Raw genomic sequence first — 23,487 nt, forward strand, 5'->3', positions numbered from 1 at the left:
ACAGGTGGTCAGTCATAACAGGTTTGTGCCAAGGAGCATTTTTTAAGGTGGAAATTCAAAACAGTTTAAGAAATAAAGAAATATGCACAATCATTGTATATTTATTCTTATTGCAGTGATTCATCAGAAAATAATTTTTTGTAGTTGTTTTATTGGTTTTAACAACATTTCTAAGTGCAAGATAGGCTACTCATGGTGGTTAGTATAACTGGTGGAGAAAGAACACAGGAAAATCCTGGTAAGAACTATCAACCCACTGGAAGCTACTGGCAAGCTTTTTCACATACCCACATGACATACCCACATTGACCAAACCTAAGACTTGAATCTATGAGGACTTAGGTGAGATGGCAGTAAAGGCGAGTGTTTTAGACCACTCAGCCACTTGAGACCCCTCAATTTTATATAGCAATATAGATATACAACTATCATTCACATTTATATTTTTTGAATATCACATGTACATATATTAGCATATGAATTGGAGAGTTAACTTCACTTCTTCCAATGACATTAATTGTTTCTGCTAGTGTTAAAATTTTTCTCTTTGTCATTTGAATGTTCTGCCATTGTTATCAAGGTTTTAATGTTACCAGTCATCATTTGTAATAATGACTGTAGCAGTTTTGATCAGGCTTTATGTATACCAATGATTGAAATATATGTACCAATGAATGAATCAAAAGAGATAATTAACTCATCCAGAAACAGAATTAATTTATATAGAGACAGCAGGCAAGGCTTGAGTCACTGACAACATAAATTAAATGGACTATCTGTATAAACAAATGCTTTAAATGGCTGCAGTTATTTGAACAGAAGAAACCTTAGAAGAAAGTTTGATTTTACTATTACTGGTTTTCTTGATTACATTGATGTAACTTATTTGCACTGTACTTTTCTCTTTGTACTTAGGTGATGCCATTTTGGCAATATGGCGAGTCGGTCAGATGGAGGAGCTGCCATCTACAGTGGACAAGGTGATTAAGTGCTGTATTGACATCCAGACAAAGTGTGGAGAATGGAACACAGACATCGGTGTAAAACTTACTGTCAAGCTAGGTCAGCATTTTATTAGTTTTGGCTTCACCTATATAAATGTCCCAATTTTGAGAACTTTGTGCTGCACCTTTTTACATTTTTGATGTACATTGGCCAATCATAATACATTAAGGAGTCCTTTCACAACTTTGTAATTCCAGTCCACTGAAGCAAAGTAAGATTTTCATGTCGTTTGGTTTGTTTTACACTAAAAGTTCTAAAATATTTTATTTTATCAAGATGGATAGAAAGATTGGCACCAAATCCCCTAATAATTATAGTATAAGTCATACAGGTCATGTATGCACATTACTCATCTTAAATTGTTCTTTTAAAATTTAATACTAATTTTGTTTAACCAAAGCCTATTCAGTCCTGAATATTGAATGCTCTGCACCTTAACTGTCATAAAGAAATTTCCAGACAAAAATTATCGACTGTTATGGACTTTTAAATTGGTGGCCATTTTTTTAAATGGGGCAAGAAAAGAGCTCATCAAGTCAAATCACAATATAAGTAAGTATGAATTTGTTTATCAACATGTTTAGCTTTCATTGTGACATCATAGTGTGACAATCAATCCAGATTGGACTGGATCATACCTTGAGGTTGATCTCATCCAAAAATTTCCACATACCTTAACTTTGATTTTGCTGTAGATACTTCTCAGGGCATGGAATTTTCTCATCATAAGTGAAGTAATTTAATCCATTTTCTCTTTGAAGTTTGCTCCATCTTTATTGTAGACAAATATTTGGCATTGCATTTGTCTATTTCATCATACAATAGGTAATGCAGTTGAACTAAATTCTCATTTCTAATGGTCAGTACAGTCAAACCTGTCTTGAGAGACTACCCTTTCTGTAAACAAAAAGCATGTGCTCAAAACAGGTGGTTTATGTTCAAAGATAGGTACAAGAGGGTCAGTTTTCAAGGTAAAAATTTACCTGGGTTGAAGAAGAAATAATAGTTATAATCACTGTAGCAAGTCTGTTAGACAAGTGAAAAATAGAAAAAACTAAATAAAAAGAAAGAAAAGAAGCACAAAAAGTAATTGATACATTTTATTCTGTCCAATCAAGGCAGTATTCTAAAAATTAATGAAATTCAAAGAGACATTTAAACTCATTGCAAGATATTGGCATCTATGTCCCCTTGTCACTAATATGTTTCATTTTTGCTTGCAAATGCAATGATCAAGTGTCATCATGACCAGAACTAGATAAAACAAAATCAAATTGGCTTAACTGAGTATTGCAAATGCCTGCCATCACATGATACCACATGTTACATATGTAGAATGTGCCACAAATTTCAAGACACTAGATTTTTGGGGACTTCAAACATCTCACAGGAAATAGTAATTTTTAACTTACACAAGACCCTGGGCTCATGACCAAATTCAGCAGGCATCAATCAATGGACTAGTATAATAATAATCTCTATCTTTATTATCCAATACTTTATAAAATCAAAGAGAAAGAAGATTGTGCAGAATCATTTTGAAGATATATTATCAGACATTGAAGACGATGGTGTTGATGATGATGATTACTAGTCTGTGCTTTTATATTTTATCTGAATTAGCCAACAAATTGATACAACATTTTACAGCTGTATGAATTTTGGGCATGAACTTTTGTTGCTAGGTGTGCAAGTGGAAAGGAGAAAGCACAATTGCTAGTAAGGCTTTAAATCCAGACATCTCTCACCAAAGCTATCTATACATACTACACTGAAACATGACCAGTTGGGTTTGTGAGAATTAGGAAAGTGGCTTGACCTGTGCAAAAATAAATGTGGCCACCTTCGCTTTCTGAAAGAGTATGCTTTAACAAATCCTTATGCACTCCTCGCTGTAGACAGTTAGTGATTGGCATTTACTATATACAGCTTGATTTGTCATTACTTTACAGGTCTGTTTTTAATTAGTTCAGTTTATTTACCTTTTTTTTATAGGTGTTTCAGCAGGGGAGATGTCCATTACTTATCTGGGAAATGACGAGTATCGTCATTATGTGGAACTTGGCCCAGCAGTGACAGATGTCAATGTAGCTGAAAATCTCTGTCACTCAGGTTATGTTGTCCTATCCCAAGGAGCATGGAAGCTATGTAACCAGGCCAAGTACAATATGGAGACTTTGGAGGACGGTATCCATGTTAGGGTAAATACAAAGAAATCTGGGGACATTTTTCCTCTCATTGTTCATAACAGCTGGGGTCCCTACCTTATTCAGTGAAATAATTGAATGGTTCTGAATTACATTTAATGTTTATACTGAGGTTCTGCACATTTTCTATTTTCTAAATTGCAGAACTTTAACATGTAGCCAGTAATTGGAAATTTTATAAAACTAAACTTTCCCAGATTATATTTCACAATAGTAATAGGCTGCATGAATGCTGGCAAGTCAAGCCAGATTGTTTCTTTGTTTCAATGAAACATGATTGTATACCAGCTTCATATATTTGTACCTAATGCAAGAAAGGTACCACTTTTTGTAGAATGCTCCAGGTGAAAACTGAAATGCATTACAGGGTAAATTAATGTGTCCTATGTGATAGCTGACAAAAGCTGCATATTTGACACAAAGCTAGATATCAGCATGAAAGTCCCGAAAATATTCAGTCCAGTGTTGTTGGCAGTATGAGTTTAAGCCTGGTTCCATAAAATATCTGCTTCTTTTTTCAAGACTGATGGTGAGGGCATACACAGGGCTGTAGATCAACCTGTGAAGACAGTGCATAGAATTTCTGAAATGTAAGGTGGAATAAAGCAATGGTTACAGTGTGTTTAGCAGAAAGAATGCAATGAAAGTTTTTGAAGCTGATTACTGTGCCAATCTTCATAATAACTTCATTCTATGCATTCATTTTGATCTCCTCTTCAGAAGTAATATTTACTGTGGCCATTTTGTCACACAGGAATATGATGCATTTGCCTCCCCTTTATGTACCCCAAAAAATAGCTCTCATCATCATGGGATACAACTCCTAGAAGGTCATTCTCCACTGTAAAAAAAAACTTTTTCAAATACCCAACCCATGAAGCTGTAAACCAGTGAGTTTTGAAATAACCACAAAATCAATCTGTGAATGAAGTATCCATGAATTATTCTAGTTTGTGTGAAATTGTTGCCACATATATAATTCCTCTCCACAGTTTGCATCTAAATGCATACAGTGACTGAATTCCCTGTCTTCAGTGGATAGTTGGATAAGATGAGACACAAATGCACACACTGACAGAATAACATGGCAGCAAAATTTAGGTGTTCTAGTACAATGTGAACCCGCTATAACACGGTAGTTGGGAGCCACAGAACCTGACCGTGGTATGAACCAAACAGTGTTATAAACAACCAGATCAATTAGCTTTAATAATAATAATAATAATAGTAATAATAATAATGATGATAATAGTAATAAAGACTTTATTTAGAGAAGGTAATTCAGTTAGTTACAGAACTAATCTACCATGAGGCCTTCTATCTGTTATGTACAATATATACAGTATATACAACATGATGTGAAGAATCTGGCTTGACACTAAATAATTAAGTGATTTTAGATAATTAAGTGATTGTAACACGCTTTAACGCATGTTAATCGAATTACAGTAGCACTTCACTACCATATGCCTTAAATTTGTTATCAACAGTAAATATTTTACAGTATTGTTAGTTTAAAAACGTTTCTATCCTTGTATTGAGTTAAATAGATAATGAGAAAGAATTTTTGGTCATTTAAATCTGCATAATATGTTGACAACTAGTTTTTCGGCTAAATTAATTGATTCATCATTGTAATGAACAATATACACTCTTTTTAATTTGACTTTGCATGGCTTTGTCAGGCTTAACAGTATTTAGCCCTTGAATAAGATCGTCCTGAAAAAGGCACATTACTTTTAAAATTTGATGCCACTTGTCATTTTGCTGCTTCCTTTTTCATTTTTCCCAGCAGCTGAGTTCCAGCCTTCTGGGATTCATTTAGCTTAGTTACCTGCCCATTCAGGTTATCTCTAAAAAGCCAGCACAGATGGGTGATACATGACTGTTAGCTCAGGTTTTATTTGTTCATGACGCTTAAAACTGAAGTCATTGAACAAAAATGATGACATTTTAAAATTGTCCATGACGAAGTCCCTAACTGAATCCAACGGTAATTCTCGAAGATTGTTTTTATGATTTTTAAACAATTTTAATGCCTATAAGGTGGGGACCAACATTTGCCCCATCTGAGTTTGCAACTTTTGCAGTAATATATCAACACTCCTGGCCTGTTTTGACATTGCATTCCAGACCTCAATATTGACTCTGGGCACCTTTAAATTGTCATAATATCCTGGTCTGGGATACTTCTCCTGCAATGGTTTAACCTTGTCGTGGGTTAACACTGAATGTAGTCCTTTATTGAGAATTTCCGCTAATTTTTCATCTATATTTGGGCCAGCTTTTTGGTGTTCAAGTACAAAACATTCCAACTCCACAAAATATCGTCATCATCATTTGCATTGACCTTGGCGGAATCTGTATCTGGCATAATTAACCTTGCAACATCCACATCTGAGTTGACGTCCCCTTTTTCATGCGCAGTGTCCAGATCCTTTTCAAAATGACCAATGTTTGCTGATCCTGCGGAAACCGCAGTTGATGTGCTAGGCATTTGGGTTTTACTAGCAGCACTTGCCAAAATCTCTTCCATTTTTGTCATGCGTGCATGCATTTTGGACATGACATCCATGTTTAGTGTCCACAACTGACATTGCATGGCTAATTCTTTATCTTTATCCAGGGTAGCCATATTGATTGTTTGGGCAGGAGTCATGTGACTTGCGCCCATAGCAGACAATGACGTCATGTCTTCTTGTTGTAATAGTCAACCTAATGTAGCTTTTCCCAGCTGCCCATCATGTGCCTCACTAGACCTCACATCTATGGAGGCAGTTGCTGATGGCAAATTGCACTCATTTCCCCATCAAACCCATTCTGGAACCCATACTTACATCATCTGTGACGTTTCCTTTGCGTTTTTGACAATTTTTTGAGTATTTCACTCATTAAGCCTGTCCCCTCTGGGATCTGCCTTGGGTGGTTCGCACCCTCCATTTTCTTGAAATTGAAGTTCAGTGAAAACTCTCAAAATTGGGAACTATCTGCAACACTTTGCCTCTGCAAAGGTGCAGCCCAGTTTGCGGAAATTAGAGCTTCAGAATGCAAAAAAATGATGAATGCAAAACTTTTCTTCTGAAATCTCTGTTAAGTTTTGGTGTTTTCTTCTTTAATTTGCTCCCAAACTGAACACTTCCATGCAACCATTGTTCTGACCAGCCACATGACCAGTGTCATCTCATGGGATCACGAGGCACATATGGGGGAAGTGAAATTGGAATTAAACTGATTGCTCAGTTCTCTCCTTATAAACACTGTCTATGATGACTATATTTCACAATATACCCCATGTGACAGATCTTACTTCTCATTTTGCCTTGAAATTACCCATTCTTGCAAGCTAGCATGACAAATGGCAAGTTACTGAATTCTTCTAGAATCTTCCAAACCCTATCAGCCAATGAGAAATGAATCTTGACTCACCATTAAATTTTGTTAATAAGATTATTATTAGTCATTTTCAGCACATACGTCAGCATCTGTTTATAGATCCTTTGTAATTTTATGCTCTTAACACATTCGAGTCATGTAAGCAAAATCTAATTAAAGATAGTCTGTGCAGTTGACAACCATTATATACATATTAAATAATCTATCCAAAATTCAAAAATAATTTTTAGGATGAGCTGCTCAGTTCTTATGTTACGTGTTCAGGCTCGAATAAACAGTAACATAAGAAAGAGTGAAAACAACAAGCTTTTAAAAATGTAATCCAAGAATAATCCACGAATAATATTTTAGAAGTCCTAATAATAAAATGTTCTAATGACTTCAAGTTTGAGTCCCAACGAAGAATCCAAGATGGAAGGCGATGACATACCTGTACTGTGTAGAAGTCTACAGTTCCTTGCAGAAAAACAATAATTAATCCTCCAGTCTTGGAAGTCCAAATAAAATCTTTAAGAAGTGTCTTTGTTCAAAAATCCTGTATGAACACAATAATATTTCCAGAGACATGAATTAATCTTTTAGAATTCGAAAAATTAAAATAAAATTCAGAAACTCAAAAATTCGCTAACCACAACAGAAGAAAACAACTTGACATCAAGTGTTTAAAAGCCAAAAACAATTCAGCTCTCTCTCTCTCTCTCTAAACATCACTATTAACTCATTCAGCCCTAGTAATGTTATCAGTATCTCTGCTGCTATGCCCCAGAAGCACTAAGCTGTGTCTAGCTGCTTGTGCTCCAGAGTTTTTACCTGTTTGAAAATTTTTGTAAACATCGTGCACATGCTTTCACTCTTACCTTAATTTTTCTTCTTATATCCAATACAAATCCACAAAATTTTCACCAATTATTCCAAATGAATTTATCTACACAGTGATTTTTTTCTTCTTCTATTTATCCAAGTCTTTAATAACTTATTTGTACACTCTTTACAAAATTATGTGCAACGTTTATCCGCAAGAACTTTATCATCATCGCTATCAGCATCCTCATCTTCTGACAATTCAGTCTCAGAAACTTCTATGTCCGAATCTAAATCTTGCAAAATATCCAACTGCCAAACATATCTTTCCTCTGCTTGCTCAGTATTTTCGAGATCAGTCCTGAGAAACTCCTCATTTTTGCTCTCATTAAAAATCACTTGTATGTCTGCCATCATTTACGATTTTTCATCAACAGAACACGTGTAGTGAAACTGCTCTCAATTATTAACCCTTGGTTCTAAACAATTCAAATGTGCACAAATGAAAGTAAAATCATTTCTGATTGGTTTTACATTGGTCTGATTCTTGGAAAATAACCATTTGTATCCAATCAGAGACATTGTATCTAACACACATTCACCATGACTGGAGACAGGATCGGCCATTGAATGTAGTAAACAAACCACGACTACAGGTGGGATCGGCCATTGAATACAGAAACCGGGTCACATGTACAGATGGGATCGAGGCCAAATGAGTTAATACTAAGTATTTCGCAACTTAGGAAATGCCTCATTAAAAATATCACGTAGCCCCTGTATGTCTTTGATAAGAACCAATCATTTTGTTTACTTGACCCTCAGTCAAGGCCAGGAAGTAAGTCTAAAATAGAAACAAGTATTTCTATTATTAGGTATTTATGGAAAGATTCAGATCAAGCTGAAATATCTTGAAAATATCGAATTCCTTGTAAACAAAATTACATTACATTGACATGTAAAAAAAATAAAAAGATTCCAAAACCCACAAACAGTCAAATAAAATCAAACACAAATTAAATCAAATATAAATTAAATCATATATATAACAACATTATTACCCTCAATGTTAATATTTATTGAGATTAACCTCTATTTAAATTTTTTCAAATTATCCTCAGTGTTTACATTTTTGAGATTAACCTGAATGTTGATGTTTTAAGAGCTCAGTGTTGAAGCTTTTCACTTTTCCAGATAAAATGAATGACTCCAAAAAAGAATTTCTAATCTGTTTTCTTTGCAGATACTGGGACTTAAGGTCATCAAGCAATCAAATTTGATTACCTCAGATGCCATCAGACGCTATTCTGCTGATGCAGCATCTTCCCCAGACAAGAATCAAAAAGGTTTACATAGTACATTATTTTTTGTCACACCTGCATCACCAGAGAAGTTAAAAAAGGGTTGTTAATGTAATATTTCTAATGTTTTTGCTTCCTTTTTTACAATGTGTAAAAGTGAAATTATTTTTCATACAGCTCTGTTCTCATTGTTTTCAGAGTGAAAAGTTTTAAATTTTTCAAATATATATTAAAAAGTGAGGATAGAATTGTACTTTTTGGACATTAATAGGGTGAATAAAATGATAGCCAATATGCATATCACATGAATCACATTCACTGAAGTAAGCTACTGCATTCTTCATTCCTAATTGCCAAAATAACATTTCAGTCCTCATATTTACATTTTTCCTAATACATTTTCAGTGAGAAATAATTATAATATGTGTATCAAGCAAAGCTGTTACATCCAAACCGAATCTACATAGCAATAAATCGGTTGTGGATGTTTTTGTTTGTGCTTGGCCATTGTCTAGCACAGTAATCTTTTCTTGATTCAGATGATTAATTAAATATAGGGATAACAGACCATTTCTGGAACCAAATTGAAATGTGCATTATTCAGCATTTGACCAGCTGCATCACTGAGTAGAGCAACACCTATTTGATGTCCTGATTAGCAGTGTTACTTTTAGGAGCTTAAACTTGAGTAAGAAGACAAGGTAAACCCAACAAGCACTCAGTTTTCTAAAATATAAATATACACCTCTCCCTCGATAACTTGCACACAATGGGGTCCTCAAGCATAGACCACATTATAAGCAAGATGCTATTTACACAGGGACCTCCAAAAATTTTAAAAAATCGCTTTGACATCAAGAAAACCTGAGGGGGAGCTGCGTTAGGGAACTGGGCTGTTTATTGACTGAATCCTCATTTTACAATCACGTCGATAATAATTTTTAATAACACGCTTTTTCTAATGAATTTGTTCATTATTCTGTTTAAAAAACATTTATTTTCAAAATATCCAACATATCAAAGATCGTTCCAACTGGTTTCAACAACCATCTTGTGTACCTGAAAAAATATGTATTTCGTCACTGCTTTTTCTTTTCTTAATTAGTCTGGTTAAGGTAGTGTTGTTTAATATTATCCTGCCAAATCGGGAGACCACAGAGCAGGGAACTAGACTAACTGTTGATACACCATGTAACAAGTTTCCTTTTTTCAAAAACAAGCGACATTTATTTCGTGCAACAATCATCTACATCGAAACTCAATTTTTGTATTGTTCAATTAGTACAATATTGATGTTGTGATTTCATTGGAAGTAATAATGAAACTTCTTATCATCTTTGAGGATATCTCTGAGTGCCAGTTCAAGAATTCTCTGAAACTCATTTGCCCACAATGGTCCGTATCTGTGAAATAAAGCTCTTTATTTTACGAAGTATTCATTTTGCTTGGCTGCCTTGTTATCTTTGATCACAGTAATGAAAGAGTCAGATAATTAAAGTCTTATGTTGCATATACATTAACATTTATAAGTGTTCGATTGATCATATGAAGTGAGTACACCCGACATATGACCGGGTCCGCTAGGTTTTAACTTTGTGGGATTTTTGTGCCTTTTAACTTTTCTTTTATTCCGCCTCCTTTATTTGATTCAAAAGACATGATTAACGTGATGATACAAAGGAGGCCAGATTTTAATTCTGTGCAGTAATACAACAAATACTTCCGGAAGTCAGTTTTCAAAACACAGTCGGCACTTTATTAGGTTTTCAGAGAAATGCTAGCAGACACAGCTGTTATGGTAGATTGATGCATTTTATGTTTAATTACAAGAGGATACATTGCATTTATTACGATTACACTTAAAAGGAACTAAAAGATGGAACTAGAACACAAATTTCAATAAATAAAAAATTTCATTTGTATTTATTTATTAAAGTACTGCCTCCACTCGACGTAAGTGACATTTTCATTGATCAAAATTTCCTTACATATCGTTAATTGCAATGTACTAGGAACGTCGTTTGGAAAGAAAATGTAAAAAATTGTGTGACCTATTTTTAAATTTAATATTTCATAGTGTTAATTAAAATTTCCAGGTCCAGTCTACCGTTTTAGATGAGCAATACATCAAAGTTTACGTTACCAATTTGGATCACAATTTTCTTCAAGTTCAGCAAATTGCAATCAATTTTGGGGATATTTTCTGGTTTAAAAAATGGGATCCACACCTGACCCCGCATTATAAGCAGGTTCACGAGTTATCGAGGGAGTGGTGTATTGAAATAAAATATAAAATCAAACAATGTGAAAGAATTAAAAATAACTTACAGTGAATGAATTCCTAGAATATTATTCTATCAGTTTTTTATTAATCTGGAAACTATCCAAAGGTAATCAACAATTAGGGTGTACATGATAGCTGAACATGGCAAATGCACTCCTACTTTTACATGTTTTTTTATGTGACCTCCATTTGAATTAATGTGTGCATATTTGGCCTAAATAGTTGTTGACTTGGCCTTAGTGATCAGCCTTAGCTTATGAATGAGATTCCTACAAAGTAGCATACATATACTTTACTATAGTGTTAGCCAGACAACGAATTAAAGAATTAGAATATAAACATCACAAAACCCAAATGATTTAAATAAAAACTACATTATAAATTAAATAGATGATATATATATATATATATATATATATATATATATATATATATATATATATATATATATATATATATATATATATATATATAAAATCTTGCAACTCTTTGGTCTTTAAGTTGCAGAAAGAAGTGAAACTTACATGTTTAGTAACATTAGCAAATAAGTTTTTTCTTTAAGTTACAAAGTGAAAATTTAAGAGGAACTTACAGCATAGAGAATTAAATCCCAAATAATTGTAAATGTTTGCTCCAAAAGAAAAGTATAGATTGTTCCAAATGAATGCCACTATCAAACATGCTCATGTACTTATAGTCTTGAATAAGTTGATCAAACAACAGTCTTGATGTATCCCAATGATATGATTCAGAATGCCTTTGAATGAATTCACATTGATCCCAAGATAGTGTTTTAGTTCAAAAAGTCAATGAGCACTTTGTAATTCCAATAAATAAATAAATAATTTAACTAAATGATTCCTTTCAAGTTATATCTGAGCATGACAGTATATGATTTCGCAGACTGATCTTAACAGAGGAATGCATAATTTGTTTACCTTATTCTTATATACTAATTTCGCTTGACCTAAGACACAATAAAATGCCCAGAATATGGGTTACAAGTTCGCTTCCAGAACATTCTAAGTTTGTAAGGAAGGCTATACCTTGAACTCTAGTATCAGTAAACAATTTATTTATAACTTACAAACATGACAAAACTCATGTACACACAAAACTCTGTCCTCAGTCACGGACAAAAGTCAAGCACTCAGTATAAATTATACATAAGAATAACAAGGTTCCAAAGGTCAGAGTAATGTAATGAAAATTTATGACAAGTCAGCAAAATCATTTTCAAAAGTCAGGGATAAGTTAATAGAAGTTTGAACGCTCTGTTAGGAGTATTTAAGTATGGACAAGCACTGGATGAATTGTGTCCTGTCAAAGTTGGTTCGTTTAAAATATTTTGAATAACTCTTGTAGACTTTTGGTTACATTCACTTAATTCAGAGTCAGCTATCCTTAAGAAACTTTGCTTAATGATGAAAACTGACACAGAATGAATTTGTAAGGTCAGGTCATTCTTTGCTGTATTTTTACTGAAGTTCACTCTTGGCCATTCTGTATTTCAGTTCCATATGTAGGACAAGTAGTTTTTGTAACTTTTAAAATTTTATTAAATATACATGCTGGATTCTTGCATAGTTTACATGCAGATAGTTGTATGTATGGAAAAGACTGCTTATTGAGAAAATTTAATTGTTAAACTTTTTTATTTCAACTTAAATCAGTTGCAGGATCATCCTTACCATATTTTCTGCCTGTTTTCAGATTGCAAAATCTATTTTTCTGTCTAAAAACGTACAAAAATATTTAATTCAGTGTCCAAAAAAAGATGATCGAAACAACTAACTCCAGGCAACCAGACCCATATATCCTTTAAGTTGCACATCATGGTAACCACACTTTGCATGTACATTAATCATTGAAAATGACAGTACTTGTCTAGTTTCATCTAAGTTTATTTCGGTTCAGTGGAAAATGTGAGCATACCGAAACAGAACTTCACATGTGGAGCAACATAATATTTTAATCTCCTACCGTCATCTACCATCAATGAAGATCTGCATGAATATAACTCAGATTGAACTCAGAATTGTCATTAAATAAGAACAAAATTAAAATAGACCTGGATTGTATTTTTCCTAATAGCTAAGGCATTAGTTTAATTTCGTAGCTGGAAGGAGAGTAACAGGTCAGTCCTAAATATTACTAACAGTACCAATGAACAAACCTTAGCTTGTACTGTCTGGAACTGAAACTTTTACAAATTAATTTACACTCCAATACTTATAAAACCATAATCATATATAAACACGTCAGATAAGGATATATTTTCAGGGGTTTTTTTAAATAAATTTTAATAGCAAGGAAAGACCATTATATATTTGGCTTGACAAATTCTCCTCAACTTTACAAATTGCATGGTTATCACCATGATTTGTCTTTTGAGACATGTGTTTCCATACTTTTAAATTTTATATAAGTGACATATAATTGTAAGACATTATCATTAATAATTTGGGGAATTTCACCAGCCAGTTATGCATCATAGTCTCAAATTCCTCAGTGAATGAATCAAACACTGCACTGTTTAAAATCATTAAAATTGTTACATATAGATTGCAAATCAACACTGTTTTCATGCTTATTCAGGTTTCTTTCATTTTAGAGTTTAAAAGCTCTGCTAAAACTTTTCTTTATATGAAGCATTATTGAATTAATGCTACCAAGAATGCAGTTGATGTTGAGTTCTGCTAGTGATACTGAGATGGTTAGGAGGATTGACAGGTGTTCAAAGTATGTCAGCCTATTTTGGTGTAAGAAAACTCAGAAAAGGATAATACTAAACCAAGACTGTGATTTTCATTAATAAGGAATATAGAGAACAGATAAATTAATTTGATATGGGTATTAAATAACTTATTCATAACGCAATAATGTTCATACTACCTGAAGATATAAATGTAGTGAAGATTATGACTCTTTGTCTTTTAAGTTTCAGTTTCATGAATTTAGCCTGACAGGAAATGTGAGCGTGTTTTTATTAACAGGATATAATGCTTACAATTAATTTCATGACATCAAATAATTTGGCCATTGAATCTAAATTTTGGGAGAAGGGGACGAAAATGTAAGTACGATCTGTCACTATGACAGGTGTGAAAAGTCCCATAAAAAAATGTAACTTTAAAAACTTGTATGTAAATAAAATAAGGTATTCACTTATTATTTTGCGAAAGTTATTGTTGGTGATTATTTGAAGATATAATTATTATATCCTGTTTATAAGATGTTAATTAAGTGCTTTTGTGATTCATTTTCTGGATAAGTTAACAACAGTCGTGATACAATTTTTGTGGATGTCATAATTTCAGAGACATTCATTCTGTTTATATAGACTGTCTCCAATTAAGATATTCTTCATGTCCATGTTTATCTTGATTGTAAATTATTTTAATGCATATGTCAGAAATAATGATTTTCTTTTTGATTTTTTTTCGTAACAAAATGATGTTTAATGACTCCCAGTATTGCATATCTTCTTTATTCCCTTAATCCATGAAATAAAAGATAAATGTACCTTCTTTGTTCTGTTTATTACTTCTTAGTAGTGTGTGATTCACTTCACTCATTGACCTTTGTGACTTACTTCACAACTTTTGAAAACAGTTTATGAAATTGAATCTTCTTACAGTAGTTTGTATTTTTAAACAATTCCTTGAAGATGTGTCATCTTTCTTACTAGCAACCATCAGTTCAAGCTCACCCTGTTGTCAAGCCAAATGCTGTAGCTAGACACTTGTTACAAGTGGCAAAAGCATCCCTGAAGAAACAGCACTGACGTCAAGTACGAGATGAGTGGCGACAGTACTGCTGTTAAAAGTCAGATGAACTAGATCAAAATACTCCAGAAGCATTTACAACAACAGAACTTGAAACGGTGCTATGCAGCATCAAATCAGGCGAAGCATAATGCTATGACAACATCCTGCCTGAATTCCTGATGCATCTTGGCCCAAAGGCAGAAGAATATCTTGCTTCTTTTTTACACCTGGTTGTTAGGGTAAAGTGCATGCCGACCTTGTGGCACCAGGCAAAGTTATAGCTCCTATATCATTACTGTTTGTAGATGACGTATATTCAGCACTTAAAAAAGATGTTTCCTATCTTTTTTCATCTTTTTTTCCCTAGGTAAACGTTGGTCATTATTTTCTGCTGGAGAAGAAAATTTTAACATTTTGTCAAATGAGGTTCCTCCACTTAATAGCAGCATCACAGAAGGAAGAATTGACTTAGATGGCCGCACTATTGACCCACCACAAATCAAGATTTTCCCAGATTTGAAAGAAACAACTATGGGTCTAGGAAGTAAAACCCTGTCTAAATTCGGGAAATGTAAGAGGAAGCTAACATTGAGCTTTCACCAATAGTGTTTTGTCTTCCTTATTTAGAAATTAATAGGAGAGTTTGTAATATAATTATCATTATTATTGTAACTATCTGGACATTAAAACTTAATTGCTTTTAACTCAGTCTGGATAACTTACATGCTCAGGAAAATTCAAATTTTCCAGGAAAATTCAAAATTTTCCTAACTTCCTTGTCTAGAAATTTAACATCTGTGCTATCAGGAATGTGTTCATGCCACTAAATAAAACTGAGAAGACAGGAACTTGTAAAACTTGAATTTTAGCGGTGTTGACCACTTTTGCTTAGGAACCAGCACAATTACAAGTTGTGAAACATGTCAACTGCTTTTGTTGCTGCCCATTGACAGCAACTTGAGTTAATCAACACACTAGTTAGGGTAATCAAAACGGTTTCATGGGTTGAAGGTAAATTTGTTCATTCAACTGCTTTTAAATACAGTAGACTGATGGGTAAAACATTTGTCAGTTTACAGCCCAAGTTGTCTTTTTTTATTCTTGTCAGCTTTAAGAAGCATACTTGATGTCTGGAAATTTTGTATACTATTGAAATAAGTTGTCCAGAATAATTAAAGGTCTAGATATTAACATTAATGATAGTACTGTATTATACATTTAAATATTTTAGCTGTAATATTGTGACTTGAAAAACTGGACATAGAGTTATATATTGATTTATTTTTAAAGAAAGAAATTTAAAATTGCAAATATTTTTTCCAGTAGTGAAATTAATATGTTTTATAAAGTTTCCAAAAAGCATTATAGCAAACTTTTTTTCCTTTTTTAATTTAGTGAAGAAGGTAGTACAGACAGTTACTGGTATGAGATTAGACCTGGCACTGAGACTCTATATTCTTCCACCAGTAATGAAGAAGGTATCTTCACCAAAAGCTGTAACCTTTCCTTTGAACATTTAACTCTATAACATGTAAAGTAGTATAAATTTCAGAATGGCACCCCTTATATCAAAGAAATTAGAGTGATGAAGTGGTATTGTGCCGACTGTGTTTTGAACAAACATAAATAACTTGTGCATAACCTCCTGAAAGGTAAACTTCAAATAGAATGCATACCATGAAAGTGTTCCACTGACAATGTAAGGCATTTTCCTTGAGTACAATGTGAGACATAAGTATTTTGATGTGTATGAAGAAACTGTATGAAGACATACCACCTAAGAAAATCTGGACTTTTTAAGGGAATGCAGTTTATGTAAAATTCTAATGTTTTATGGATTTTAAATGTGTTACTGTTATCAGTTATTTTATATACATTTTACAGAATTTTAGCATCTGTACATTGTATATTATAACTTGTGGTTCTTGATGTTTACATTTGATTGGAAGGGTTTATTTTCCTAAATTTGCGTGCAGTACATGTTTACATTTGATTGGAAGTGTTTATATTCCTAAATTTGCATGCAGTACATGTTTACATTTGATTGGAAGGGTTTATATTCCTAAATTTGCATGCAGTACACATTTACATTGATTGGAAGGGTTTATATTCCTAACTTGTGCATAACCTCCTGAAAGGTAAACCTCAAGTAGAATGCATGCATGTTTACTTTTATCAAATTTTACCTTTAGTTGGCACTACATAGCTACTTCTGTGCTACGGGGCTGTTCAGCACTACTATATGCATTGATGCATATCATTTTCTTGTCTGTGAATTTATGCTAGGACAGCAGTCATCCCAAGTCAGATACTCAGTCTAAATTTGCTTCTTTCCTATGAAGTATCAGTGAAATAAATGATGCTGGGACTACTATGGTTCCCAGTAAAATCACTGGTACTCAGACTGAGTATCTTTCTTGCCTCTAAAGCATAAGCAAGACTTTGGCATCATACTGCAGGTGCCAACAGAAAAGTTTTGATTTATTTGATCCAGTCCATCTGTCTATCCTGAGAAGGTTGTTAACAAAATTTTGCAAAAGAACCCCACTCAGTGTAGACAAATGAAATTTGGTAAGCATATTTTTATACATATTTTGATGACCTGATTATATTTTCAGGCTGTTAGAGATTTTTCAGTATTTGAAAATTTTTAAACTTTAGAGATTGTTTGACAAAAATGTAAGTACAAACCCCAACTGATTACAAACCAAACTGATATTGTATGCATGTGTGAATTTTCACAATTGATCATAAGTTTTTGAACTTTCTGGTATAAATATTTGGATCTGCTGTGCCACATGCCACTATTTCACTTAATTTAATTCGTGCGTAGTTCTGAAACTTTTTGTGTATCCTCTATTCGCTTATTTCAGTGATGCATGGACTTGACACATGATGGGTATCCTCTATTTCACTTAATTCATTACATGCATAATCTTCACACATAATGGGTATCTTCTATTTTACTTAATTTAATGCATGCATAATCTTGACACATAATGGGTACCCAATATTTTACTTTGTCACAGAATAAGGCAAGAAATAACTTGTTTTCACCATAGAACGATTTGATCATTTTCATCATACATGTGTACAATGTTACCTAGGGTGGATAATTGTTTTCCTAGGTAAGCAAATGAACTAGCATGTATCTTATCATAGATCACTTGAGGCGAGAGACACTAAAATCATGGTATGCACATGTATTTTACCCTTACTAATACTCACTCTCCTGTAGATTTAAGGCAATTTTGTTTTCTAACTGACACACTGATCTTTTGGGTCTTGTCAAGGAGTGAACTTTCTTCATTTTTTTTCTACAGCCATAGGGGTAAGTGTTGTATTTTATTTGATATGGGAGGCATATTCAATGTTAATGTCGTATCGTGAAATGATGCTTTTACTACCATGCAGATTTGAAACATTGTGAACTTTTGAATTGTTTCAAGTTGTTATTAGGGGTTTAATTTAGTAGCATGTATCTATAGATTTTAATTCTGTATTTATTATTATGACCAGTTTGATTTTATTGTAGTGATCTGTATGTATGTCTATATGTATGTCTGTGCTCATGTTGGATCCATGAAGGGTGGGTGTGGCCAATTCAAGTGGGCCAACCCAATTCAGGAGAACTTTGTGCTGTCTGTATGTATGTGTGTGCGGGTATATCAGGCTGTCTTTCTGGCCATCTGTGTGTCTATATGTTCATGGAAGATGATGCAACTATCAAGGCCATATGAAGATGAAACCGCTGATTTGTAAATTTGTGCGCATGGTGGATCCACGAAGGGTGTGTGTGGCCATAACAAGTGTGGGCTAACCCAAGAATTTTAGAAAACTGTGTGGTTTGTCAGTGGACACGTTTGCAAGTTATTACAAATATTTATGAATCATACAGCTGTACAAATGACCAAGTCATGTGTTTGTTTCTATTGATTGTTGTTTCAGTTGAGTACAATTGAGTCATTTTGATTACATGAGATTATTTGAATCTTGCTTTCATCATGTGAGATTATGTGAATCTCACTCTCATTGCATGAGATTATTTGAATCTTATTTTCATTCCATGAGATTATTTGGATCTTATATTCATTCCATGAGACTATTTGAATCTTATTTTCATTCCATGAGATTATTTGAATCTTATTTTCATTCCATGAGATTATTATTCATTCCATGAAATTATTTGAATCTTATATTCATTCCATGAGATTATTTGAATCTTATATTCATTCCATGAGATTATTTGAATCTTATTTTCATTCCATGAGATTATTTGGATCTTATATTCATTCCATGAGATTATTTGAATCTTATTTTCATTCCATGAGATTATTTGAATCTTATTTTCATTCCATGAGATTATTTGGATCTTATATTCATTCCATGAGATTATTTGAATCTTATTTTCATTCCATGAGATTATTTGGATCTTATTTTCATTCCATGAGATTATTTGAATCTTATTTTCATTCCATGAGATTATTTGAATCTTATTTTCATTCCATGAGATTATTTGAATCTTATTTTCATTCCATGAGATTATTTGGATCTTATATTCATTCCATGAGATTATTTGAATCTTATTTTCATTCCATGAGATTATTTGAATCTTATTTTCATTCCATGAGATTATTATTCATTCCATGAAATTATTTGAATCTTATATTCATTCCATGAGATTATTTGAATCTTATATTCATTCCATGAGATTATTTGAATCTTATTTTCATTCCATGAGATTATTTGGATCTTATATTCATTCCATGAGATTATTTGAATCTTATTTTCATTCCATGAGATTATTTGAATCTTATTTTCATTCCATGAGATTATTTGAATCTTATTTTCATTCCATAAGATTATTTGAATCTCACTTTCATTACATGAGATTATTTGAATCTTATTTTCATTCCATGAGATTATTTGAATTTCACTTTCATTACATGAGATTATTTGAATCTTATTTTCATTCAATGAGATTATTTGAATCTTATTTTCATTCAATGAGATTATTTGAATCTTATTTTCATTCCATGAGATTATTTGAATCTTATTTTCATTCCATAAGATTATTTGAATCTCACTTTCATTACATGAGATTACGTGAGATTATATGAATCTTACCGTCATACATTTGAATATGTGAATCTTGTTTTTTTTGTTTTCCTATTTGTGAATGTTTGGATAAAGTAATTGAATGATATGTATGTTTAGAGCATGAAAAAAACCACTGTATTTGTAGAATATATATATTTTTACTAATTCATTTCATAAATTTCCATCTTTAATCACATTGTGTTGTATTGTCATTTGCATTCATTCAGGTATATCCTGTTACACACTTAATTTATTACATGGATAATCTTGACACATAATGGGTATCCTCTATTTCACTTAATGTAATACATGCATAATCTATACATCTGATGAGTATCCTCTATTTATTTTAATATAATGCATGCCTATTCTTGACACTTGATGGTATCCTCTATTTCACTCAAATTAATGCATGTGTTATATTGATAAATGATGGGTATTTTTTTTATGAGGAAATACTATTAATGGTAACAAATGTAAGTCATGCTGTACATTGTATAGTGGCAGAACAGGTGTTCAATTCTTGTTTTATGTTCACAATGTCTATAATTTTTTAAACCAGACATTTCTTTTGGTCTTCTGCAGCTGGATGATGGTCAGCCCCTGCAATACCTGTCAGAGATGAGACAAGTGTCCATTGTTTTTATGAACCTGGTTCTTAAAGAGGGACAAGATGTGACAGAACTCTTACAGAGGATCTTTGAGATTGTGTATTCAAATGTCACATCCATGCATGGTATGACCAGTAACTTAATGGTATACTTAAATGCCACATACATTGTATGGTATAACCACTGACATAACAGTGTACTCAAATGTCTCATCGAGTGTATGGTACTAACACTGACTTAATAGTGTACTCAAATGTCACATCCATGCATGGTATGACTGGTAACTTAATGGTATACTTACATGCCACATACGTTGTATGGTATAACCACTGACATAACAGTGTACTCAAATGTCTCATCGAGTGTATGGTACTACCACTGACTTAATAATGTACTCAAATGTCACATCCATGCATAGTATGACCAGTAATTTAATATTATACTTAAATGCCACATACATTGTATGGTACTACCACTGACTTAATAGTGTACTCAAATGTCACATCCATGCATGGTATGACTGGTAACTTAATGGTATACTTACATGCCACATACATTGTATGGTATAACCACTGACATAACAGTGTACTCAAATGTCTCATCGAGTGTATGGTACTACCACTGACTTAATAATGTACTCAAATGTCACATCCATGCATAGTATGACCAGTAATTTAATATTATACTTAAATGCCACATACATTGTATGGTACTACCACTGACTTAATAATGTACTCAAATGTCACATCCAGTATATGGTATAACCACTGACTTAACAGTGAACTCAAATGACACTTAAAGTGTATGGTATAACCACTGACTTAACAGTGAACTCAAATGACACTTAAAGTGTATGGTATAACCACTAACTTAACAGTGTACTCAAATGTCACGTCGCGTGTATGTTATAACCACTGACTTAACAGTGTACTCAAATGTCACGTCGCGTGTATGGTACTACCACTGACTTAACAGTGTACTCAAATGTCACATCGAGTGTATGGTACTACCACTGACTTGATAGATGTCATGTCTATGCATGGTATGACTAGTAACTGAATAGTATACTTAAATGCCATACATTTTATGGTATAACCACTGACTTTATAGTATTCACAAATATCACATCCATTTTATGGTATAACCACTGACTTTATAGTGTACACAAATATCACATCCATTTTATGGTAAAACCACTGATTCTCAGCAGTGAATTACTGACAAAACTAGTTTAAATGAATAGACAGTACCCAAATATGATTTATTTGATAGAAATTTCCAGTTTCAAGCATTGAGTATGAGTGTTAATTTTCACAAAATTTATCAAAACTGCAATGCAAGCTGAGTGTAAACACTCATGATAGACTTATGTGAATAAATCTAGGTGTTGATATAAAAAGCTGATCTATTGACAACAGGCAGAAAGTGGGAGGAAAATTTAAACAGAAATCTATATGAACAAAAAAAGAGAAAGTTTTTCCAAACTGATGAAGTCTAAGTGAATGGATTTACCATGGGGCATATGCGACAATATTATGGTCAATTACACACACAAAAACTGTAAAGATAATGTCTTACAAAAATAGAAACTTGTACAGAAATCCATTGCATATCATAATTATAAATTTATAGTTTGCTGTTACTGTCTGATGAGACCTATGGAGGGGTTGAAACATTTTATTAAGATAAACATATATTACAAACAGCAGATTCATGTATGTCTTTGAACTTTGTCAGAATGTCTGGTTGAACTTGGGGGATGGGGGAAAAAGAATCCCTGATATACATGAATAAATTATAAAATAAATGTAATGTTATTTTGAGGATTAAGATGAAATGTTAAAAATTGATCTGAAGCAAATTATAGTCAACCTACAGTGACTTAAGCCATATATATTAATTGTACATTTCTTATTATCTCTTTTACAGGTTGTCTGAATAAATTGTTTTTGTTTGATAAGGTAGGTACAAGCTTATGAACTCTTGCAAGGTTGCCCATGGTGGCATCTGGAGATAAAATGAGAGTATACAATGTATTATCACAACAGGATTAAAAGTTGTAAGACTCAGAGAATTGATGATGATAATAGCAAATAATTTTACTCCAACCTTAGTCTTTATATTGTGTAATGCAAGTGTGTGTGATTTTTCTCCATGGAGAGTTAATGTCTTGCCCATTGGTGAGTGTTCAAAGTGAAACTTAATTAGAACATTTTTAATTACAATACAGAACAAATACATTTTGTGAAGTGGATTATAATATTGAGATTTAATGTGTAAATTAAGTACTGAAACATTTTTTCAGTTCTGTTGCAAGTCTGCTAAAATAATATTTACAGTAATGTAAATATTTTCAGTTGGGCCTTGCAAAAAATGTTACTGATAATTTAATTTGTGCAAATATTGAAAACTCAGTATTAATGATATTTGCAGTAGTGTGAATATTGTCAGTTCATACAAATTAATGTTTATAGTATTGTGAATAGTGCCGGTTCAGTCTTACTAACATTTATAATAGTGTCAATAGTTTCAGTTTACTCTTAGCAATATCTGCAGTAGTGTCAGTTCAGTCTCAATAATATTTGCAATAGTCTAAATAGTGTCAATTCAGCCCTAGTATTTGTATTAGTGTCAATATTGTCAATTCGGTTTTATTGTGATTTAATCGATTAAATATAATTTGAATAACACATAGTGCATCCTTCTCTGGCCCTTGTTGGGCCCCTCTTTGTCTGCTATGGTTGCTCTGCCAGACATGATGTTATTGCAGCCAGTATATGTTAACCCTTTACCTCATAGAGCATAGCGACAAAGTGCAGCGTGCTATAAATAGAACACCTGTTACCTAGTCGACAGGGGCCCCGAGTGGCCGAGTGGTCTAAAGCGCTCTTCGTTACGGATCACTGCCATCTCACCTCTGTCTGCGGCGGTTTGAGTCTAAGATTCAGCCAATGTGGGCATGTGAGAAAGCTTGCCAGTAGCTTCTCGTGGGTCGGTGGTTCTTTCCAGGGTTTT

General features: G+C 33.0%; 1 protein-coding gene across 2 annotated transcripts in view; it reads left to right on the forward strand.

Annotated features, from left to right (window-relative positions):
* Positions 1 to 23,487, forward strand: part of LOC149804449 (adenylate cyclase type 10-like) — a 175,717-nt gene that overhangs the window by 17,698 nt on the left and 134,532 nt on the right. For both annotated transcript variants that reach the window (XM_089940570.1, XM_089940579.1), the window contains exons 4-10: positions 916 to 1,062; positions 3,001 to 3,206; positions 8,650 to 8,752; positions 15,129 to 15,332; positions 16,157 to 16,239; positions 20,447 to 20,597; positions 22,402 to 22,433. In XM_089940570.1, the coding sequence (XP_089796696.1) occupies positions 916 to 1,062; positions 3,001 to 3,206; positions 8,650 to 8,752; positions 15,129 to 15,332; positions 16,157 to 16,239; positions 20,447 to 20,597; positions 22,402 to 22,433 (926 nt within the window). The remainder of the gene's footprint in view (positions 1 to 915; positions 1,063 to 3,000; positions 3,207 to 8,649; positions 8,753 to 15,128; positions 15,333 to 16,156; positions 16,240 to 20,446; positions 20,598 to 22,401; positions 22,434 to 23,487) is intronic.

The sequence above is a fragment of the Sinohyriopsis cumingii genome, chromosome 2 (genome assembly GCF_028554795.1).
Source record: "Sinohyriopsis cumingii isolate HCF-2022 chromosome 2, ASM2855479v2, whole genome shotgun sequence".
Lineage (NCBI taxonomy): Eukaryota > Metazoa > Mollusca > Bivalvia > Unionida > Unionidae > Sinohyriopsis > Sinohyriopsis cumingii.